This window comes from Rhinatrema bivittatum, chromosome 17 (genome assembly GCF_901001135.1).
Source record: "Rhinatrema bivittatum chromosome 17, aRhiBiv1.1, whole genome shotgun sequence".
NCBI classification, from domain to species: domain Eukaryota; kingdom Metazoa; phylum Chordata; class Amphibia; order Gymnophiona; family Rhinatrematidae; genus Rhinatrema; species Rhinatrema bivittatum.
In genome coordinates, this window is record NC_042631.1 from 23608390 (window position 1) to 23631114 (window position 22725).

Sequence of the window (22725 nt, forward strand, 5' to 3'; positions counted from 1 at the left end):
TTGTTTTCTCTTCTTCCACTCCCCCCCTTTTTTGTCTGGGGATACAGTCAATGTTTTATGCTTGTTCGTGGTGTCCTGTGTATTTGTAAAGGGGGAGATAAGTGATTGGTTTGATGGTTGGCGTGCTCTATTTCTTGCTTATTTAAACAAAACTGAAAATTGTGTTGGAGATTTTTGGGCTCAGTTCTGCTGGGGATGTGTGATCCAGGCGTACACGATTGACAGAAAATGAAAGTCTTTTTATTCTGTAGATGAAGCATTTCTGTATCCACAGAATATGTATTTCTAAATTTCTAAAGCCAGCAGTGGAGTGGTAAGTGCGGAAATAGGAAGAGTGCTGAAGTCAAGAGGAAATATCAAATGTGCCCACCCCTGCTAATCCATATCAATCTGAGAAGGGGGGGGGAGGGGTCAATTACCCTTCTCCTTCATCTTCCCAGGCTTGACGTCCTTACTCTTTTGCCTCCAATCGGCAAAGATCAGCTGGGGGGGGGGGGGGGGGGGGGGAAGCACCATCAACGTTTTTTTTTTTTGCACAGGGCACCACAGTCCAAAGAGAGAGGGTAATGTAGCCAAAAATGTTTATCACAGCAATGCAATCCTTAGAGGGAACATTGGTTCAACACATAGTGAAGCCTTTCCAATGCACAGTTCTTTGCTGTATTCTGAGCTCTGGCTTGCATAAATTGCTTAGTAAAATAAAATGATTCCAAAACAAAAGTAACTTGCACATACATGATTTAGAAATTTTTGCGATCCATCATATTGATTAGCTTTGTTGTGCACTGAGAGATGAACCAAAAGATTTAGGTTACTGCAGAAAGTGTCATTAATATAAAATGATTAGCATATTGAATTAGTTCTCTTATGTTCAATAGGACTGCTCTTTGTACTAATATAAAAGTGATGAAAAATTCAAAATGTTTCAAGAAAAACAAAAAAGTTTATTCCACAGTCGTCTTTAGACAATATGATCTTCATACAAAAACAGTAAGCAATATTCTACAGTTTTCATAAAATGAACATTTGAATTTCTGGGGAAGAAAATGTGCCTAATTACAACTGAGAAAAATTTGGGGATGCTCTTCTTTCAGGAATGAACTCCCTAAAAAGTATGATTACATTCTGTATCGTATTCAAAGTACAGATCAAATGCAGTTGGATGAATGTTCCAGTAAGGCTGAATGTTGCTAGTAGAATAGTTCCCGACAGTTAGTGCTCCATTGGTTCATCAGCCTTCTCTACAGGTTCATCAGCAGGTGGAGCAACCTTGTAGGTAGGAAATAATGTAACAGAATTTTATTATTAAAATATTAATGTATCTATGCCCAAAAAACAGAGAGGAATTGGCATGTCCCATGTAAGGTTTCATTTAACTTAACAGATTGTGTTTGATGTTCACATCCATTTTCCTAAAGTGCCACTTGTGTGTTGCTGAAAATCTGCCACAGGATGCCTATTCAGCTCACAAAGACATACTAGACAAAAGCTTGACCCACATTTTCTGTCTAGTTTTCTTGTCAGATCAGATATGGAGAAGGGGACAAACTTGTGAACTGGCATGAGTGTTCCTGAATGCTAGTATCTTAAGCTAGAAAGTGTTAAAATACCAAAATCCTGAGCAGCATGCGCTGCAACTGCTTATCAAACTTCAGTTAAATTAGTTCCTAATTTAGTCTTAAACAATACGTTTGGGTTCCAAAAAACATAAGTAAAATTTTCATATATCAAATATGGTAGCACTGGCCTAACTGTAGTAAATATTAGGAGAGATGCTTCACAAGATTCCCCAGGTTCAATCTGTTTGCAGCATCTTCTCCATATCCAGTGTCCAATAGCAACAAATGTGAATGAACTGCAGAAATTCAAGAAGTCCTCCAGGATTTACTCACCAGGGATAAAAACAAACACAGTCATCACATATTCTTGTCCCCCAATAATTGATTTTGGTGGTGGACACAGAGTGCATTTCATCCTCGGCAAACGTACACTGCTCATCCCAGCTCAGTGCAGCCCTTTCACTCTTCCTCCTCCAACCTTACCACAGTACAGTCCTTAGTCCTATTTCCTCTCGCTTTCAAACCCCCTCTCCCTCCAGCCAAGTGCAGTCCTCTTTCCTGTCTCCCTTTTACCCTCAATCTCCATCACTCCCCACCCAACCTTGGTGCAGTCTTCTCTCGCCTCAGTCCATGCACTTTCTTCCTCTCTCCTCTCCCCCTGGCCCTACTGCTGCCCCTCAGGCCTGTGTGGGGGGGGGATCAGAGACTCTCTCCTCCTCCTGATCCCACCTCCCTGATCGGCTTGAAGACACCTCTAGCTCCTGCTTCATGGATTCTCTCCCCAACTGCAAAAATCCACTCATCTGATTTCTGAAACCTTAGCCAAATGGATTTCTATTTTAAGTATATCCTTAATATAGATAAGTGTTCTTCTAACATAAAATACTTCCGTAGGAAGGAATTATTTGAAATTCTAAACAGTACTTTGTATATGTAGAATCCACTGTAAACCTTTCACCATTTTCTTCACTGAAAAACTGTAAATCATTTCTCTGAAAATGTTATGTTACTAATACCGGTATTTCTGAGTTGTAACTTTTTGCACACCACCTTGAATCTCTGACTAGGCAGAATAAAAATTTTAAATACGTAAAACATTTTATTTTCTTTTTCAGCAGCAAGCACTGCATCAATACTGATACAAAAACATGAATGTGTAACCTACAATCGTTTTGCAGCAGCAGTGTCTTCACTAGATTATGGTCAGATCTCAAAGCACCCCATTCAAATGCTGTATGTAACCTACATCCAAGTATGTTATCTGTTACCTTTCTCTGCGGTCTCTCTTCCAGACCTTCCAGGAACGGGGCCACATCATCGTCATCATATATAGTGAACTCCATGTCTTTACCAACAATCCCAATAGAAACATTCTGGAGAAAATAGTTTTAAAGAGTAAGAAAAGGACATGCTTCATATTACTCTTAATTTCTAGGAAATATTGGAATCAACTGCTACTTCCTGAGTAGGGAGGGAAATGAACTAACTTCGTCAAAGCTGAATCTCATTTAGGAAATCATTTCTTGTGCTTATTTACGTTATTGTGTCTTAATACACTGGATCATAGCTATAGCACTCAAATTCATTTTAATGACCCAATGAATTAATAAAATGATTTCGTACTACCGTACACACAAGTTTATTTCTTGATATATTTCATACCAAATAAAGGCATTAGTACATACGTAAAGACTAAGATTTGCCATATTGGGACAGACCAGAGATCCATCAAGCCCTCCCCTTAGAGATTAGGGCTGAGGGAGACTTTACCCACTTCAGAAAGTCCCTAAAACACACCTCTTTCAGTACACCTTTGCTGACAATTTCATTACGGATGTTATACTATTATTATACTGTTTTGTGTTGGTTGTATTGTCATGTTTTATCGTATTTCACTATGTATACATCAATAAAACTTCTTTAACTATGTATGTGAAGCTGTAATCCGCCAAGATTTCTAGATGGATGGAATAGAAATTGGTTAAATAAAAATGTTTGCTGTTTAGTCTTCATTTTCCTCTCAGCAGTGGACTTGAATCTTCCCCAGTATTGTGATCTGGTTTGCACTGATGTAGTTTATGGTGAAAAGACTTATCGAATAATTTCCTTTCCTCTGCACTCAGGCAGGCCACTTGACACCAGTGGGTTATGCATTCCTACCAGCAGATGGAGAAAACCGAATCGCTGACATATAGCCCTGCCCCGACATCAGCCTGCCAGTATCTCTAGAAAAGCCAAACTCTGGAGAAACTGATTATACTTGGAATATGACTTAACAGACGACTCATTACTCCCAGCCAACTGGAAAGCACTCAGCTCAATAGAAATGTATCAACTGATCTTAGGGGTTAGTTATTTCACTTACCAGACCTTCAAATGACTCACAACAAAGAATACTTTGCACCGTCCCCAAACAAAGGACAAACTAAAACCAAGTAGGCAGCCCAGGGTGGGTTGTGGATTGGCCTGCCTTCCTTAGAGGCAAGGAAATTATCAGGTAAAAAGCAATTTCACCTTCCTCTGCACTCAGGCAGGCCAAGTCACAGGGGTGGGATGTACCAAAGCTACTCCTGAAATGGGTGGGAGGCTACCTGTCCTCCCGTCAACACCGCACGTGCAAAAGCTGAGTCCTCTTGAGCCTCAACATCCAAGCAGTAATGCTTAGAGAAAGTATATAAAGGAGGACCGTGTTGCTGCCTGGCAAATTTCAACAGAAGACAACAACTGACTCTCCGTTCACGAGGCCACCTGAGCTCTAGTGGAATGTGCCCTGCCTAAGCAATGGGACATCTGCATCCACATAGGCAGCCCTTGATCACTTTTTTTTTTTTTTTTTTTTTTAAACAAGGGCAAACCCCACTGCACGTCCACCATCTGCTGGAGACGGAGAATACTGGCAGGTTGATGTTGGAGCAGGGATAATATGTCAGTGACGTCAGCGAATCAGTTTTTTCTGTCTTCATCTGCTTGCGGTAGTGCTTTTCCCACCGGTGCGGATTGGCCTGCCTGAGTGCAGAGGAATTCTTTTGAGTTTTCCTCTATGTAAATTAATGCTGATTTCCTAACGAAGCATTTATTGGGTTGTTATGCAAATATCTTATAAAGTTAAAAAAAAAAAAAAGAAAAAACCCATTTTCTTTAAAATATATCTGCTACTGCTAGTTTTTCTAACAAGAACACAATAAATGTTTATCAGAGCAGTTCACCACAGCACTTTCAGACAGCAGCATCTATTGAGTTCAGAGCTGAATGCTAGTCTCTCCTAAATATGGATGACCAACTCATTTATCCACGCAATTCCCTGGCACATGTGCAGTACATATGCTGAATGAATTACAATACAGCTCTGAAGTTGTTCTATTAGAGATATACATTTACCTTTATGGTCAGGTCTTGTTCAGCAGGAAGCGTCTCCCTTAAAGCACGTAGGCCATGTTTAACCAATTCATTCAGACCGCCTACAAATGAATAGGAAACCAAAGACCAATTACTCTTAAAATTATTTCAAAAACCATCCTTTCTGCACTAACAGCTAGAAGAAGAATTTTCCATGCAGCATGCTAGCCTCTATGGTCCTGACTCATTATAGCCTTTCTTCTATTCTTTATCTATAGGGAAAAACTTAAAATCAGGTCCTATGTTAGCTAAGTCCTGGTCTTTCCTAAATAAACTGCAGAGTAACCGCATCTATAATAGCACACTAACTCAAAACACATTAGAACTGAAATTACACTTGGTTCAATAATATTTTGGCTCAGTAATTAGCTCCGGTCAATGGTGACAAAGTAAAAGCTGATCACACACTGGATGAAAAACAAAAGTGGTACCAACTCATCACCAGGTCAAAGGGCTATGCGTTTTGGTTTTACTCCCTGGAAAAAGTCAAATTAATCAGTCTGGCCAAGTCGACTTTGTCAGTGAATAAAGCCCAGATGTGTGGCTAAATATCAGTTGTACAAATTATGTGAATAAAGGGAGGACACATTCACATTAACTATGAAAAATTCAGGGAGAGGTACCCTAGAAGAATACCATTACAAGCAGTACAGAAATGCTTAAATTACTTTAGACAATATTCCTAAACTAACTCATTTGTGCTCAGGATACCCTACTGTCTAGTTCAGAGATGACCAACTCTGGTCCTCGAGTGCCAAAAACAGGCCAGATTTTCAGGAAATCCTCAATGAATATGCATGAGCTAGATCTGAATGCACTGCCTCCCTTGGATGCAAATCTACCTCATGCATATCCTAAAACCCTGGCCTGTTTATGGCTCTCGAAGACCAGAGTTGGCCACCCCCTGGGCTAGACTGCCCATTTTACGATTAAAACACTCCCAGCCACAACTGGCCCTATCTGACCTGGCTGAACTTCTTCACCACAGAGTCAAAACTGGCTCTCTTTTTAAACCAGAACATGAAACATTCTTTCACCAGAACCATAGATAATTTATTTAAAATGACTGTTAAATGAGGAGATTCAAGAATCTGAGAAACAAATGGAGAGATGAAAGCCACTAACAGTCAGAGAACTCCGTCATGTGTCTCTCCAAGTACGTGCGAGCAGACTGTGAACGGGCTCCAATTGACATAGCTCTACAGTCAAAATAGTTTGCAGATGGACAGGTCTGGAAGATGTGAGGACCCATGTCCTACATGAACAAAATACACAAAATGACAACAGGTAAGTTTTCTTGTTTGTTTTGGGTTTACTGGACAACATAGATTACATTAAACTTGATATTTTCACTAACTTTTCTTACATAATTACTTCAAACCACTAAGGTTTTTCTCCCATTCTACATCTACAGAAAAATTGCTTAGTAATAAATCAGAACTAAAGTTTGTTATATTTCAAAACAGATTAAAATATGCTACATAAATGCATTCAAGTTAACTTCAATAGCTCCAGTCACAGAAGTACTGCCAGGAAGACCTTTGTCCAAGGAAAGCGGTACATCAAAAGGTAACAACATAGTATGTAATGCACTTTGCTATATCTATACATTAAGATGTAGTTCATGTACAGTTTTATTCAGCTCATTTTAAGCTTCACAGCTGGTCTCAATGTTCCTTACATTTTTTGCACAGAACCACCCTTCAATGCTCACCGCTAGCTTCCCGTGAAGTCCCATGTTGAACACAAGTTCCACAGCCACCAGCATGTCCCCCACTCCACCTTCAATCCCTGAGCTGCTTCTCACATTTCCTTCAAATGCTCTGGCACGATCCCTCTCTCTCACTGTGCCTAATCTTATTTCCATCCTTTCCTTCATCTCAATCACCTTTTTTTCTTTAGGTTTTACAGACTGGTATCTATATCCCACCACATTTTTTTTTTGCATCTGACTGTAGACCTCCCATGGACTATGCATGACATTTTATCCCTTTGTTAAATTATGTTATAGATTACGCATTTAACATTTGTGTGCCAAAGCACTTCACATAGTTTAGTTTACAGTGAGGGTGGCAGGAATGCGAGAGGAGAAAAATGTTCTCATTTAGTTGTTTTAAGCAGAGACCATGGAGGGTAGCATATAGTATGACTGAAAAATGCACCACTATAAGCAGAACTTACAGGCTGATCGTTAAGAGACAGGATTGCCAGTTCACCTCACATCAATGGAACAGACTTATCTAATCCTGGTTTTGACTTACTGCATGCACGGATTAGAAGTTCTGATTTTCCCCCACTGATTTCCCTAAGAAAAACCAGGAATACAGATCCATGCATGTAATGGGGCAAAAACCCAGAACTGGATCAGTCTGTCCCACTGACCTGGGATGAGGTGGCCATCCGATAGGGAAGCAGTCTGTATCCTCCCTAGAGGTAAACAAAAGGATTAAGAAAACTAAATGGTAGCTGATGTGGATAGGTAGAGCAAGGGGTGCAAAAGAAAGTTTATCTTTAAAACAATTCCATTATTATTAGACATCATAAAATGACTAATTTTACTAAAGCTTTGATATTCCACCTTTTCCCCAAAAGGCAGGCCCAAGACAGATTACATACATCATAACCTGCAATAAGTAGTCCCACACCGTAAGGTCTTCTGCCATAACGTTGTGTTGGTATTTGGGTTTCTTGAAAAATTATAAATTAAGGAATTTATATGCCAGCATATGGAAAAAAAAATGTTATTTTACCTTATTTTCAAGAACTTTTAATCCTATGCACAAACAGCATTTTCTGTTCCAAAACCAAACCAGAGAGAAGAGCACGAGCTTAACCAGAACTCGTACCTGCCTAAATTTCTGTCATCCACTATCTTAAGCAAGGGTAATCTTGTGCCAATTACTACTATTTAACATGGAGATGCAGTATCCAAGATCTCACTTACTAAGCCACTCACGTCTCCCTAAACTTTGAGAGTCCAATATTCAAAGCTACTTAAGCTGGATAGAGAAAAATTGGTTCTTACCTGCTAATTTTCATTCCTGAAATACCACAGATCAGTCCAGACAAGTGGGTTTTGCATCCCTACCAGCAGAAAGAGGCAGAGAAAATAACTGAGACACTGTTACAAGACCAAGAGTGCCACCTGCAGTCCTCAGTATTGAAACTGTACCCAAGTCAAGATGGATAAGTTGGCAACACTTGAACTCCCCCTGCCAAGGTAAGCAGGAACCATCCAACCATCCATCTGGAGCCGTTACATCCAAACAAGGAACTGAAAAGCTTCAGCCAAACCAAGGTGCAACATATCTATACTGTTTACAATCAGATACCTCCCAGTCTCTCTCAACTATGGGGACGGGCTTCTGGACTGATCAGGAATGAAAATTAGCAGGTAAGAACTAATTTTCCTTTCCTGTTCATATCCCAGATCAGTTCAGACAAGTGGGGTGTACCCAAGCCCCCTCTACACTGAATGCGAGAACCACTGCGACATTTAAGCAACTGTTACACAGCCCATACTTGGGATATATAGTAAAAATGGAGCAGACAAGGAGCCACCGGCTGAGGGTCGAATCAGCCAGAAAGGGGGGAAGCGGAGGGCTGCGCCTGAAGAAAGGCTCGTGAGCCCTGAAAAAAACATTCCACCCCAAGCAAAAGCAGCCGGGTCCAGACCAAGCCCAGAAGGAACTGGAGCTGGTCCCACAGAACTGCCCTCGCCAGAGGAGGAGGAGCCAGTCGAGGAAGAACCAAGATCTGGCGTCGCGTCCCCCCCAGTCAAGGCCGTGGGAAGAGCAAATTCCGAGGAAGACAACTCTCCCTGCGCGTCTGAGCAGCGCCGACACAGGTTAGAAGCCAGGACAGGCTGAGAAGCCCTAATATGACAGGCAACACAAACAGGACGACGCTTAGGCTTCTTGCTTACTGGCACCAATCGCTGCAGTAAACGTGCGTCGGAAAGGCTCGCGTTCAGAAATGAAATGTGCCCAAAAAAAATAAGCGCCTAGAAGAAAGTGCGACAAGGCGCACGCACCACCTGTGCGCCAAGTTAAGCGTGTAAAAAAAAAAATAAAAAAAATCTGTGCATGTAAACAACGCACCCAAAAACCAAGCACACACCGAAGGGCCTATAGAGGGCAGCAGAACACGCACAAAAGCACGCAAAAACTGCTGCTATGGCCTATCACGTGGCGTGCAAGAAAAAACAAAACAAAACACCTAAAGTGCAGGGCCTAGCCCACCGGGGGCTGTTCAATCTGCCAGGCTGCCCAGTTCCCCAACCACAACGGGAACGAACGTCAGTACAGCGCGCCGGGCATGGAGACCAGAGGAAGTCCTGAAACCCCTCTGACTGATTCAAGGTAAAACTTCCTTTTTTTATACCTTACCTGAACTCAGCACTTACCGGCCGAGTACAGAGATGGTCTCCAGCTGCGGGGGAGAGGGCATCTGCCGTCACCACCACGCTCTGCCTCCTGCACCTGCTACCTTTCAGCTGAATTAGCAGGTAAGTCCATGCCAGGAATCCCAGCAACCACACCTAGGCACACCTCTCTGAGGGACCATGGAAATCACCTCAGGAATTCTCAACTGGGGGAGGGACCTTTAGGTTTCACCGCAGCAGAATGAGGATTTCTTTTCCTGAATTTAGAATTTCTCCTTCCAAAAAGCTCAAAAGCAATCCCCATAGGGTGATACACGTCTACCATCTGCTGGAGACTGAGAATACTGGCAGGCTGGGGTCACTGCAGGGTTATATATACTGTGACGTCAGCTTGTTCCGTCTCCATCTGCTAGCAGGGGAGCATAAACCCACTGGTCCTGAGTCTGTCTGTCTACATGCTAGGAAATACTTTTTTTTTTTTTTTTTTTTTTTTTTTAAAGCTATAGCTTCCCCCAGAACCAAGCAAAAGTGAACTTTCCTGTGTCCGACAGACAGACATCGGTGAGGGGACCACAGAATTGCTGAGAGAACCAGAACCCTTGGCTTTCAGCCTTCTGGATGTTTTGGGTTGAAACCAACTCCCCGCTCCCCCAGCTCTACCCGAGGGATGACCAACGAAGGCACCTAACTCCTCTGAAAGCTAATTCTCCTCCTCTCTCTTTTTTTTTTTTTTTTTAAATTCCAGACTGCAGGTTTTGCACATCTACCATCTGCTGGAGACAGAGAAATATTGAGGACTGCAGGTGGCACTCTTGGTATGTAGCACTGTCTCAATTTTTTTTTTCTCTGCCTCCATCTGCTGGTAGGGATTCAAAACCCACTGGTCCGGACTGATCTGGGGTATGAACAGGAAGACTTATCCGCTAAGTGGTGGCTTCTTAATATCCGGCTATGTTCAGCAGCTACTTATTCAGCTAAATAGTGGCTGCTGAATGTAGCCAGATATTCACCGGCCACCACAGATAGCTGGTAATCTAATAGGCGGGCAGTGGGCGGATTGGGATGGCGCTACTTGTTCGGTTAAACTTACCCAACTAAGTAGCGATACTCGTATTTATCCAGGTTAACGGGATAAGTTAGACCTGCAGCAGTGCCAGCCATGAGAGGAGGTACCGTGGAGAGTGTGCTACAGCAGCGCCAGCTATTAGAGGGTGCTCTGAGCCACCCAACTCCGGAGACCACAGCACCAGAAGGCGGCAGAGGAAGGGGAGGCCAGAGTATGAGAGGTATGAAGGGGAAACGGGGCAAGAGTCTCTGGTTGGACCCAGGGCAGGTTTGAGCACAGGGCCCAAGAGCCTCTGATGAATCTTCACCAGGTAACAACTAGTCGAAAAGTAACACATAACCTCAGGATTACTTTTGCAAAAGAAAATCCCCCACTTAATTTACTAATAGTTGCTTGTCTGTGCCCTTTTCAGCATTTTCTCCTCAGGATGGTAATGTACACGATACCGATGACTCTTCAAGCATCAGCGAGAGAAGCTGCCAAGCAAGCACCTTCTTCCCTGGGGGGATACCAGCACTCACATGTGCACCACTTCAAGACTCCACCAGCCTGAACTGTAGGCTCCCAAACCGGATCTCCTGCCTGGCATGAGCACCTCTGTATGCTGCCAGAAGTCACCAGGTCAAGAAGGATTATGTGTTCGGAACACAAACAAACATTGTTTCTCATCTTTCAATGCTTAAATAGCTGCAGCCGATGCTTGTGAAATCAAGAAAAAGCAGCAGCTGGATTTGGGAACTCGCCAATAACTTCAAGACTAAATCCTGCAAACATCAGCCCCTCCACAGCATGGGCAAGAACAGAAAAAGGGCAGTCACATGGCGTGTTCTACTCCTAACATTGAAGGATACTGCTCCCAATAAGGGACACCAGACGAGACACAGGAAGAGGTCTGTCAAACACAAATCGAGAATCCAGACACTCCTGACGCATGAAATGACTGTCAAAAAAAAAAGAGAGAAAGAAAATCAAGTTTGACAAAAAAAATAAAATAAGATAAGCTTTTTTGTTTTATCCAGCACTTTCCTCCTGCTCGATTCCAACTCAAAAGAACCAAGGCTGGGATTTAACACCACAAGAACTTCATTTACAATTAGCTGGGGGATCTTCCCCCTACTTTATATACCCTCCTAACTCACTTATCAGAGTCACTACAGTGAAAAATGCATCAGGGCTCCGGGACCATCATGAGCCCAAAATCTGACCCCTAGGTATGACGACGACTGCCCCCCCTCCTTTCCCCAAGATGATTCTTGGGCTGGGGATAAGGGCATGAGTGGATCAGAGGGGCTGTGGAAATATCAACCCTCCCTCTCTCTTGATCTAAGATCCTCTCTTTCTCCTGCTTAATTCCTGGATCCCCCCCCCTCCCTTCATTCCCTTGCTCTCCCCCATCCTCCTCTCCCCCCTCTTTATCCTTCCATCTTCTAGCCCTCTGCCAGTCCTACTTGAGTTCCTCCCTCGAGATCTCGTCACCCTAAAAAGGACCAAACGATTGAACTGGACACACAAGAAATGTCAGAAATTGATTTTTATAAAGTAAAAAAAAAAATACATTTACATAACTTTAATATGCAAATATATTTACATTTATGCTAATGCAGCCATTGCCGCAGAATTTCAGGAACTTTGCTGCAGAATTTACCCTTGAGCTGCCACAGAAAACTAGGGACTCTGGTTAGAGGAAGGTGGGGCTCCTCTAGAAATTAACAGTTGTAATGCTGGAGAAGCACATATTATCCTGTTGGGATCATTTTAGACAGATGGTGGCTTACGTATTAGCTTTCTGGACCCATTTTTATATAATTTACCCTTCTTGAAGTGGGTCCTGTGGCAACTGATTAGAAATTATTTGTAAGAGTCATATTTCTTTTTGTGGGATCATAATTTCTGAATATATTTGGAAGAACATAACTATGGGCTTAAATACTGCAGTGCAGGCCCATCAGTCGATTTTAAGACATATGTATGGACCTGGATTATGATTACACTGGTCTTAATGGGAATGGGTGGGATTCCAGTACTGTTTACATGGATTTATATTGAATTTTTGTAACTGTGTTTGCCATATTGGGAGCATTATATGTTATGATCTGCCCCGATTGTGTTCCCAAGCTGGAAAAGTGGAATACAAGTGTTTAAATTAAATTTAAATTGTATAAGCCTCTAGGAAGCATTTTAAGATGAACTATTCTTGGTCACTTGCGCTGGAATGTTGTTTTAAGATGCCCTCAGCTGTACAGTAATCTTCTTGTAATGCTAATGTAAACCAGTTTGGTATTTTTTCCAATAGAACACTTACAAATGTATCATTCTAACCACATGAAATTACAAAATCAGGGTTCTGACAGAGGGAAATGGAAAAGTGGCATAGGATATCAGATCTTAAAGTGAAGGCAACATTAGAAGGCATTTACCACTAGATCTGTGGCATGAATTAAAAGCAATATGCCTCCTGAATACTGCAGCTAGTATATTATTTTCCATATCTATCAATCTCTAGTATATAGAATCCTAACCAAAATCATAAAAAGCTTTACTCAGTAAAGAAGCTAGCCAAGGATATAGAGGCAGCAAACTCACTCCTTGGGTTATTTCTTAGGTGTTAACAAGTTCCTTACCACAACAGCCTTGCATCAGCAGTCAATCCAGCAATTGAGATGCCAATGTGGCTGTCCACAAACAGAATTTTTTTCTGGTGGGCTGCCAGTTCGGACTGTGCTCTCTGAACACAATGGGGAAAACATACAAAATGTTATGCAGGCTTTAAACAAACTGTGCTCATCAACAGAAGCCTACGTAAAACATTTCAAACCATCTAATAAGGAATACAGCCTGCTCTACAACTCAAGCAAGCGCAAGAGAAGACAGGGACACAGGAAAGACTGCTTCTAAAATAAAAAATAAATATATATACACACACTGAAGGACTTTGCAGTGCTGTAAGCAACAATCTCTCACCCTCAAAATGTTTGCTTTTCTAAACGCCGCTTAGCACCAAGGTTAGAACTGGATTTCACAGGATTCATTTAGTTAAATTACATTCTTTACAATTGTTAAGGGATTCTGCTTTTTCTGCTTCAGCTCCCTGCACGTCTTCACATCAGTCAGACCTCTGAAAAGGGAGCGTGTGCCAAGATCTGAAGCTGCCAAGTAATTAAAAATAAGAGCCCACACTAATGTAAACACTGCTGCTATTATTGTGCGCACACAAAGCTAAGACGGGAAAGACTTTTTTTATTCTTTTTTTCCTCAACTGAAAACTAAGAACTTTAGAGTCCATCTCAAAATGTGATTATTTCCACGGAGTAGTAAAACAATGCCCAAAAGAGTTGAGCCTTTTAACAGAGGGAATAAAGCAATACAGCATTTAGTTAAAAAGGGCCTTTTTTTTTTTAAGGAGAATTTTCATTATTGGAACAAAAACAGGAAAAAATCTGTCTCTTTGTGCCCAAAATGCAAATTAGCCCCCAATGTTCCGAAACTTATCCACCATATAAAATGTTTAAAACAGGCACTGTTACCCATTCTAATTAGGATACTGATCACTTGGCAGTTTCAGAGAATATCCTTCACACAAAAAGCTTAAGTTTCAAGAGCCTTATCTACACAAAAATATTTGGATACATGGAGCACTACAAAACACAAACTAAGTACATTACATATCCCAAAACTTCTGTTTTGACACGTTAAAAAACACCGTTTCCAGTTCACCTTTAGAGCTACTACGCAAGCATGGGTTTTAGATTTAAGGCCAACAGTAGCAGAGCCTTGCTTCACAGCTTCCATAGCATATTCTATTTGATGAATTCGTCCCTGTTAAAGAAAAGAGGCGTAACAAAGTGAGCATGTGTTTGTTAACGGCCACCGAAGTAAGTTCTCAAAGACAACCTAACTCTCAAACCAGTATCTGTGTACAAAAAGGAAGACACAGGCACTGCCATGCAGAGGAACAGGGTCCGATTCCCAGGCCAGGTCTTTCACTCCCCGGGATGCTAGAGGCAGCGTTCACAGTCCCTAAAGGACATGAATGCTTAAAGGAGCCAAACGTTAGGAAAAATGCATCATTTGTTTTCTTTACAAAGCACATATTACCTTCTAACAGCCTTGGAGGTACTATTTTATCTTGACTTCCAAAGCAATTAGGCGAAATGTACTAAACGCCTTGGTTTTTTTTTGAGCGCCTGCAATACTCAGCTATGTGTTAAACAGTTAAAAAAAAAATGGTTTAAATCTAAACAGTACAACTTTATACCCAGTCAGAAATAAGTTACAGATCTACCTACTATGTCCCGGCTACAGGGGGGGAGGGAGAGGGCTAAAACCTTCACCGCCGAGCCTCTCTTGGCCTGCAACCGCTATTGAATTTTTCTTGTTAGGTCCATGCCAGTCAAGGCTACTGGACTGAGGAAGGGACCACGGTGGTAACACCTCATGAAGCAAGCAGTGCTATATAGACATCTCTTCTGTCCATTTTCTCCTTTCAATTCCTTCTTTTTACACACAGGCAATCCCCTGAAGAGAAATGCATGTCCACCATCTGCTGGAGACGGAGAATACTGACGGGCTGATGTCAAGATGGGACTATATGGCCGTGACTTCAGCTTTTGCTCCATCTGCTGGCAGAGGTGCATAACCCACTCGTTGGTATTGACCTACCCAAACGCTAAGAAAAAATATACTCAAAACATCTTTTTACATTTTGTTTTAAATTACTTTAATTTGAAAAACTAAAGATCAGAAAAGTAATGAAAATGCCTCATGTCTTTTGACCACAGCGTACTCCTACCATACTTGGCTTATTGTCTGGAAGGCAAATACAAACAGAAATAACTAATGCAGGCCATACACATTTACCTCATAGTCTCACTCCCCTGCTCTTATGCCACCTGCTTCCCACCTCATGCAAACTGAGAAAAATACAGTTGTGTTCATAAATTTACATACCTCTGGCACAATTTGTAAGATGTGTAGCATTTTAAGAAAATATGAGTAGTCAGACAAAACGTGTGTCTGTTATTTTTAATGTGTTTCAAATTAAACTATCATTAAACAAACCATAGCAATAAGGGAAATAATAAAATGGTCCTGTTCAAAAGCCTGCATTACCCTTGAATGTTTGGGCTGATAATATACACTCAAGTTGACACACACATGTTGAGATGACAATGAAGAGTAGGTATCCACACCTGTGCCTTGTCTTATTGCAATTAGTGTCTGTGTATAAACAGTCAATGAGGTTCTTAGCTCTTGAGAAACCCTTGTGCATTTCAGTCTGGGCTGCATTGACTCTGGTGATTACTGAAGCATGGGGAAAGCAAAAGAACTGTCAAAGGATCTGCGAGCAAAAGTAGCTCAACTTTATAAAATCAGGAAATGGATATAAAATGATATCCAAAGATTTGAAAATGGCAATCAATACTCTGATCAAGAAGTGGAAAATTATGGTTTCTGTTAATACTAAACCCCGGATAGGTAATCCAAGAAAAAAAACTGCCAGGAAAATTTGTTGGGATGCAAAGAAAAACCCAGAAGCAACTTCTACTAAAATAAAGTGAGGTGGGTGTTTCAGCATGCACAACAAGGAGATACTTGAACAAAAATGGGCTGCATGGTAGAGTTGCCAGAAAAAAAGCCAATGCCACAAAACAGCATCAGGAGAAGCCTCAAAACGCCTGGAACAAAAGAAATGGAGTGATGAAACCAAAATTGAACTTTATGGTCAGAAATATACACACTATGAAGAGATGCACACTATCGTGAAGCTTGGAGGTGGATCTCTGCTGTTTTGAGGGGGGGGGGGGGGTGAGCTACAGCAGCACAGGGAATTTAGTCAAAAGTGATGGCAGGATGAATGCAGCATCTTATCAGAAAACATTGGAAGAGAAATTTCATTCATCTGCCAGGAAACTGCACATGGGGCACACTTGGACTTTCCAACATGACAATGACCTGAAACATAATAAGACCGTCGACCCTTTGGTGGCTGCAGCAGAAGAAAGTGAAGGTTCTGGAGTGGCCACCAGAGTCTCCTGACCTCAACATCAGTGAGCTACTTTGGGGAGAACTCAAACATGCAGTGCATGCTAAGCCACCAAAGAATGTACAGGATCTGGAGGCTTTTAGCCAAGAGGAATGGGCAGCTTTACCACGTGAGAAAATAAAGGGCCTCATTCTCAACTATCACAAAAGACTGCAAGCTGTCACCGATGCAAAAAGGGGGCAATACATGATACTAAGAACTAAAGGGTTTGCAAACATTTGAACAGGACCATTTTATTATTTCCTTTATTGCTATGGTTTAATTGTGCTATTCTGTGATGCATAAAATAGTTTAGTCTGAAGCACATTAAAAATTAACATGCTTTGTCTGATCACCATGTTTTCTTAAAATGCTATACATCTTACAAATTCTGCCAGGGGTAAAGTTACGAGCACAGCTGTATACCATAGAATCTACCACCATCCAACATAATCAGAAAACTGGTATGTGCAAAAACAGAAGTCCATGCTTACGGCACACACAAGTTTTGATCATTTTTCCAGAGGTTCTGCTTTTGATAGTTCAAAGTTTATTTTTAGGTTATGTAATAAGACCGATGAAACAGCTGTGAAGCAACAAACTTTATGCATTTCTCACTATAAAAAATTGTGTTAAACTTAATCTTCATCATAACAACATGCAGCACTAACCAAATCGTAAACCTTACTGCGGCAATAAAAATAACTTTATGATCACCAAGACCATCCTCATTCACATCATGAAGCATTACATGGATGTTCAGAATTTTGTATTATAGCTGTCTCACCTCCTGGAGCACCTTCATAGCAACTGCCTGTTAGAAGACTATTTCATAATTACAAAACAAAGTGTGCATTTGAGGCTTTTAGGTTTCTGAAATGAATTGCAGTTTGCATATTCATATCCAGAGTAGAAAGTCTTGCTTTTCCTTCACTGCCTTATTTCACTAGGCATGAATGCCTGGCATGATTCCCTATAACTCTTCTTAGGAGGAGATTTATAAACATAAACCTCCGCAATATATGTTGATTGATACTGTCAGTTGAATAGGGCAGCAATAACTCTTGTCTAAAGGAGAAAGCTGCTCCCCAGTCAACAGACCCAATGCCCTGGAGGCAATTTTAGGCTTTGGAGCAGAGAAATAAAAACAAAACAAAACTAGCAGCTTTATGCCAAAGAAAGCAAAATTGTACCTGGGGACTCCAAACAGTCACATCATTGTCATACTGATTGCGAAACTACAAAACAAAAAAAAAAGCAAAACCAATCTGTAAATATAAAAAACAGCATGTGCAACTTGTAAGATTTTTATTTTTAAATCCTCTCTCAGCTCCTTTCCAATAAATCCTGTTACAATGTCAGATTTGCACAAAGGAAAAGAGAACTTCTACTATTTTAGACCCCTTCTGCATGCTTTTTATCTTTGCTTTGTTTCTCTTCCGGAACTTTCAGGTTACTTTACTGTTTAATAGTACTTACAGCACTTAGTAATACTTCCATTTGGTACAAAGTAGTTAAATATAAAAGGAACACCTGAAAGCCAAACTTGATGTTTTTGCAAAAATGCTAGCATGGCATTTGAATTTACGCTGTACAGCTATGTCTAAGCACCAACTGATTTCAAATAATGAACAGGTTACAAGGTTTCAAATAAGTGTTTATTGCTTTAACAGCATCGTATCTGCTACGAAAAGGATGATACTGTTTATTTGTATTTCATAGATCTGCAAAACAGACTACCAGTTTTCAGCTGCAATTTAAAAACAATAAACAGGAACATATTAAACATTTCTAATATAGAGAGAAATCTTTTTTTCCATGGTTATTTATATTGTCAAATGTCTGATAAAGGATTTTAACACATCTTGGCCATTAAAACTGCTAAACAGCATAACACTTAGCTAAAGTTTGTTCCTTGTTATTTCTCTTTACAGTGTTCAAGCTTGATGCTGACCAGATGTCTGTGCATGTTCAGAGATAATTTCATATTGTACCAGCAAATGTCCAATGTGCAACAACATACTAGGAAAAGTATACTGGGCTATTTGTAACTTTGGAGTCATTAATATAGAAGTTTATGATTGATTCTGTTTGTGAATGACCTGCCAAGATGACTCTTGGGAAGTTCGTGATTAATCTCCATTTTTATTAGAAAAATGTAATCAATGGCTGGAAAACCTCCAAGTGCAGAGAGTGGAAGGACCACTGTTTTGGCCAGGACAAGAGCAGAAATAACCCATTTCAAACTCAGTCTGAGGGGAATCATATTGCTGAAGCTACAGAATCTGAAGGGAGAAACAAATGGAAAACTAGAGTAACTGGAAAGCTAAGAGTCAAAAATAAAACATAAAAAGCAAAACAAAAAAGTGGAACAAAAAAATTGAATAGAAGAATAAAAAAATATATATTTCTCTGGTTCTTAAAAAATTCATGATTGGCTCAAGTTTTCTAAAGATTTTCTTCACCCATGTCAATTAAATTGTCTTTCATTAATAGTATTTATGACAGATCTTTATAAAGAAAACAACTTGGAGGAGAACTATTTTCAGTAATATTAAAGTCCATCTATCACAAGCAGGAAAAGGTGGTGGATGTAAGGAATGACCTTCCAGTGGAGATGGGGCAGACAAAAAACAGTAAATTCAAGAAAGAATGAGATAAGCAGAGGCTCCTTACTGGAGAAGAAGTGAGGGCAAAGTCAGACATTAACTGAGATCTCTACAGCAGGATTGAAATTAGGCCTTATGGTATTTATTAATCATCATATTCTATATTTCAATGAGGGGCAAGGTACTAGACCAGGGAACAATTTTACCTGCCTGATTTGTACTGCAAGAATAGAAATCATTAGACGTGTATTGGCAAGTAATACCAAACACTGGAAGGTGAGATAATTTTGATATTTTATAACTAATTTGTATGTGTGATTTAAGACAGAAAAAAATCAGCATTGTCATGCTTCAAGAAATGTCTCATTCAGAAAACATGTGTATGTGTTGAAATGGGGTGGTTAACAGTAAATGACAGCAGAAAAAGTCCAAATTGGCAAATTCAATTTGCCCAGTTGAGATTCCTCCACTTGGAAGCTATGAGCATATAAATTCCCAACTCCTCCCTCTCCACCCTACCCCCACCAAAAAAATCTTGTCTTTTTACCTTACCTTTCAACGGGGCAACTAAGCACTAGTTACAATCATAGGAATGCTAGGGAGATTTGTAATCAGTAGAAAAAAAAAAAAAAAAGCAGCTATGTACAAATCTTTGGGAGGCCTCATCTAAAGTATTATGCCCAATTCTAGATACAGCATTTCTAAAGTCATATAAACCAAACAGAAAATAGTCCGGAAGGCAGCTAACAAAATACAGAAGAGTCTGCATGATAAGCTGCATGAGATCCAAGGATCTAAAAATTAACATACTAAAGGAGAGGAGGAAGATATATGTATTGAAATACTTTAGAGATAAAATTAATGTTCAAGAGGTAAGCATTTTTACAAAAGAAAGGAAGTTCTAGAACAAGGGGGTCATGGTATGAGGCTGAAGGGGGGGGGGGGGGGGAAGGACTCAGGAGCAACTTAACAAAAATACTTCTTTACAGAAAAGGTTGTGGAGGTATGGAATAGCCTTTCAATGGACATTCAATAGGCAATACAGTATTGAAGTCAAGCATGGGATATGAACAGAGATTTTAATTGTAGAGAAGCATGGGTTAAGTTCAAGAATAAGAAAATCTATGCCTTTCTTGAACCAAGAAGAAAACGTGTAGTTGAGGTGGGCCCTACAATCCTATTTTGTTTCTTTTGATTTTTCTAATTAGAAATGTGGAAAAAAAACGGTTAAAAGTTGGAAATAAATGAAGCTATAAAACTTAAGCAATAATTTATCATAATGCACATGTATAGTAATGATATAAAAAAATTAAACTCACAGAATAAACCTACCATAAAGCAGAAGTTTAAGTCAGCTGTAACATTTTTATGGCTAGTAATTTTTTCTGTTATGTGTCTATTATCTACCATACAGCCAATACAAAGGAAAAAAAAAAAAGGACAGGATTTAGCCAAGTCATTGCTCAGAGTAGCAGACATCACTCAATAGCAGCTTCTACTGGCTGGTGGAAGGCCACGCGTTCCTCGTGCAGGAGTGAATGAGGAAATGATGAGCAGAGAGTATCATAAGCACATACAAAGTGAAAGCAAACAGGGTCTGCCTCTTGGAAAGCAGGCCACACGCTTACAATTCGCATTCCCAGAGGGGACGTAGCTTAAACCCCGGCGCCGTCCTTCCAGGTAGCAGCAACGCGGAGCTCTGCAAGTAATTCCCCTCGGGGCGAGAGCCCGACATCGTTCGGCAGCACAGGCCCAATTCGGTGGGGGACCGACCCCCGGCAACCTACTGCTACATTCCCCGGGAAGGGGAAAGGGAGTTTTTCAGGCCGCGCGGGCGATAGCTTAAGAATGCTTACTCACTGCCCAATCCCACCACCCGGCTCTAAACCTTAACCGACAGGAGGAGGGGGGGGGGGTCTCCCAGCGCGAAGAAAATCAGCCAGGGACCGGGGCTGCAACGGCCCGGCCTCTCCCTTACCATGGTGCTCTGCCGCCGGCAACGCCACTCCGAAGGAAGCGAGAAGAGACGATGCGCTCGGGCGTCCACGCGCGGCGCCTGTAAGCTAAGCAGGCAGAGGTAGCCGATGCCGGAGTGATCGCTCCGCCCCCCCCGCCGCGGTGGGCGGAGCCGCTTCTTTCACTTTCTGTGATGTAGGCCGGAGGCTCTCTGCTGGGAACGCAATCACGGCCGAACTGTGCACGCCCGATAAGGGCTGTCAGCGGCCTGCAGGAGAATGTGCGCGTGCTTTTGAACGCTGGCAGCCTGCTGCTGATTTATTTTTGTTGGAGACTCAGCTAGATGGCTTCTCAAATGTTGGAGGCTGCATCGGGATCCGGGCAGGCGTTTGCTGGAAGCTGTATGTGCGAAGTTTTTGCTTTCCTGAAATATGTACAAAAAAAAAGGTCTCTCAAAAATGTAATTGGTTAAAAGAATTTTTGAACATATAATATTTTAGAACTATTTAAGTATTTTTGCTTCCAAAAAATTTCCACCAGCGTTGATTTGTACATATTTACCCCCCTAACGTACAATTTAACTGAAGACTCGGAGCCGACAGAGCGCTACATTTGTATATTGTCTGTCAGTAATGTTCCAAAAACTAAATTTACTCAGAGGTATACTGACTTTTCTGTAGAGTTTACTGTTGGTATCTCACCAAAATTGGTGTTTTAACCACTTTAATTGAACATGAAATACAATGGAAATGATTTTCTCATTGAACACATAAAGATGACAATTTGTATATGTTTCATGGGAAAAATGCTTTTTTCCCCATCATTTTTAACTGGTCCATATGCAAGTATTAACTATGATGACTATGAGCTAGATAGCCCTAGTTTTCCAACCACACAGACAAGTATGTGTTCTCCACAGGTTTCTATGACCCTGGGCCTTATTCAATAAACAATTTTTTTCATAGGCACAGAATTGGAAATCATTGTTTATGAATAAGGAGCTCTGCTGCTGATTTTGCCAGAGACTTAGATTGTTAGCTTCGTGGACCCTTGGGCCGATCGGAACCGAAGGATGGAACGCTGTGAGAGGTCACAGCGGTAGTCCCGACTGGGAGGCGGCAAGGACAGACTCGTGGATGGCCGGAGGAGGAACCACGGAAGCCCTATGCGACCAAGGGCTTTGGCGAGGTGGGAGGAGATGGTGAGGCTGGCACGGTGGTGAGAGGGTCTTCGCCCTGGAAGCCGGTCCTCCCCCGAGAGGAGCTCGTAGGAGTCCGGCCGCTGGGACTTAGGTGATTCACCCTGGAAGCCGGAGTCCCCCCAGGAGGAGCCCGTAGGAACCCGGCTGCTGGGACTTAGGAGGGCCCGCGGGGGCCGAGTCTCAAAGGGATCCTAGGTCGAGTGCCAGAGGGTCGTTGCTCACCAGTCCAGGGCCGTGCGCAGAGAATCGCCGCTTGCCAATCCAGAGTCAGGAACCAGAGAATCGTCACTTGCCAAACCAGAGTCAGAAACCAGAGAATCGTCGCTTGCCAATCCGGAGACAGGAACCGATGGGACACCAAGACGTAACAGGAACACAGCAACTGGGAACAGGAAAACCTGGGAACCTCGTTGCAAGGCCAGGAACGTTGTGACTGCAGGGCTTAAATAGCCCTGCAGCGTCTGACGTCACCAGCTGGCTCCCTGCATTTCCCGCGCTGGCCCCTTTAAGAACAGGGGCCTGCCGCGCTCGC

General features: G+C 41.6%; 1 protein-coding gene across 3 annotated transcripts; it reads right to left on the minus strand.

Moving 5' to 3' along the window:
• Positions 1–923: 923 nt before the first annotated feature.
• On the minus strand, positions 924–21166 carry PSMA1 (proteasome subunit alpha 1). 3 transcript variants are annotated; one of them, XM_029582607.1, is made up of 11 exons: positions 20665–20855; positions 20369–20439; positions 17621–17665; positions 14120–14221; positions 13027–13130; positions 11257–11345; positions 7572–7642; positions 6081–6210; positions 4938–5017; positions 2828–2932; positions 924–1269 (listed from the first exon to the last, which is right to left on the minus strand). In XM_029582607.1, exons 2-11 carry the CDS (start codon positions 20369–20371, stop codon positions 1213–1215), a joined length of 786 nt encoding a protein of 261 aa, XP_029438467.1. In that variant the 5' UTR covers positions 20372–20439; positions 20665–20855; the 3' UTR covers positions 924–1212. The 3 variants fall into 3 exon arrangements, with proteins under 3 accessions (XP_029438467.1, XP_029438468.1, XP_029438466.1); XM_029582608.1 differs by lacking the exons at positions 20369–20439; positions 20665–20855 and adding an exon at positions 21015–21166; XM_029582606.1 differs by lacking the exon at positions 20369–20439 and having other exon boundaries at positions 20665–20688.
• Positions 21167–22725: the final 1559 nt, after the last annotated feature.

What these genes read in the sequence shown, in the direction of transcription:
- PSMA1 (XM_029582606.1), bottom strand. An exon ending in TGACTGTTTGGAGTCCCCAG is followed by an intron (nt 14,222 to 17,620) that starts GTACAATTTTGC and finishes TTTCTTTAACAG; the next exon opens with GGACGAATTCATCAAATAGA. An exon ending in AACAAGACCTGACCATAAAG is followed by an intron (nt 2,933 to 4,937) that starts GTAAATGTATAT and finishes TATTTTCTCCAG; the next exon opens with AATGTTTCTATTGGGATTGT.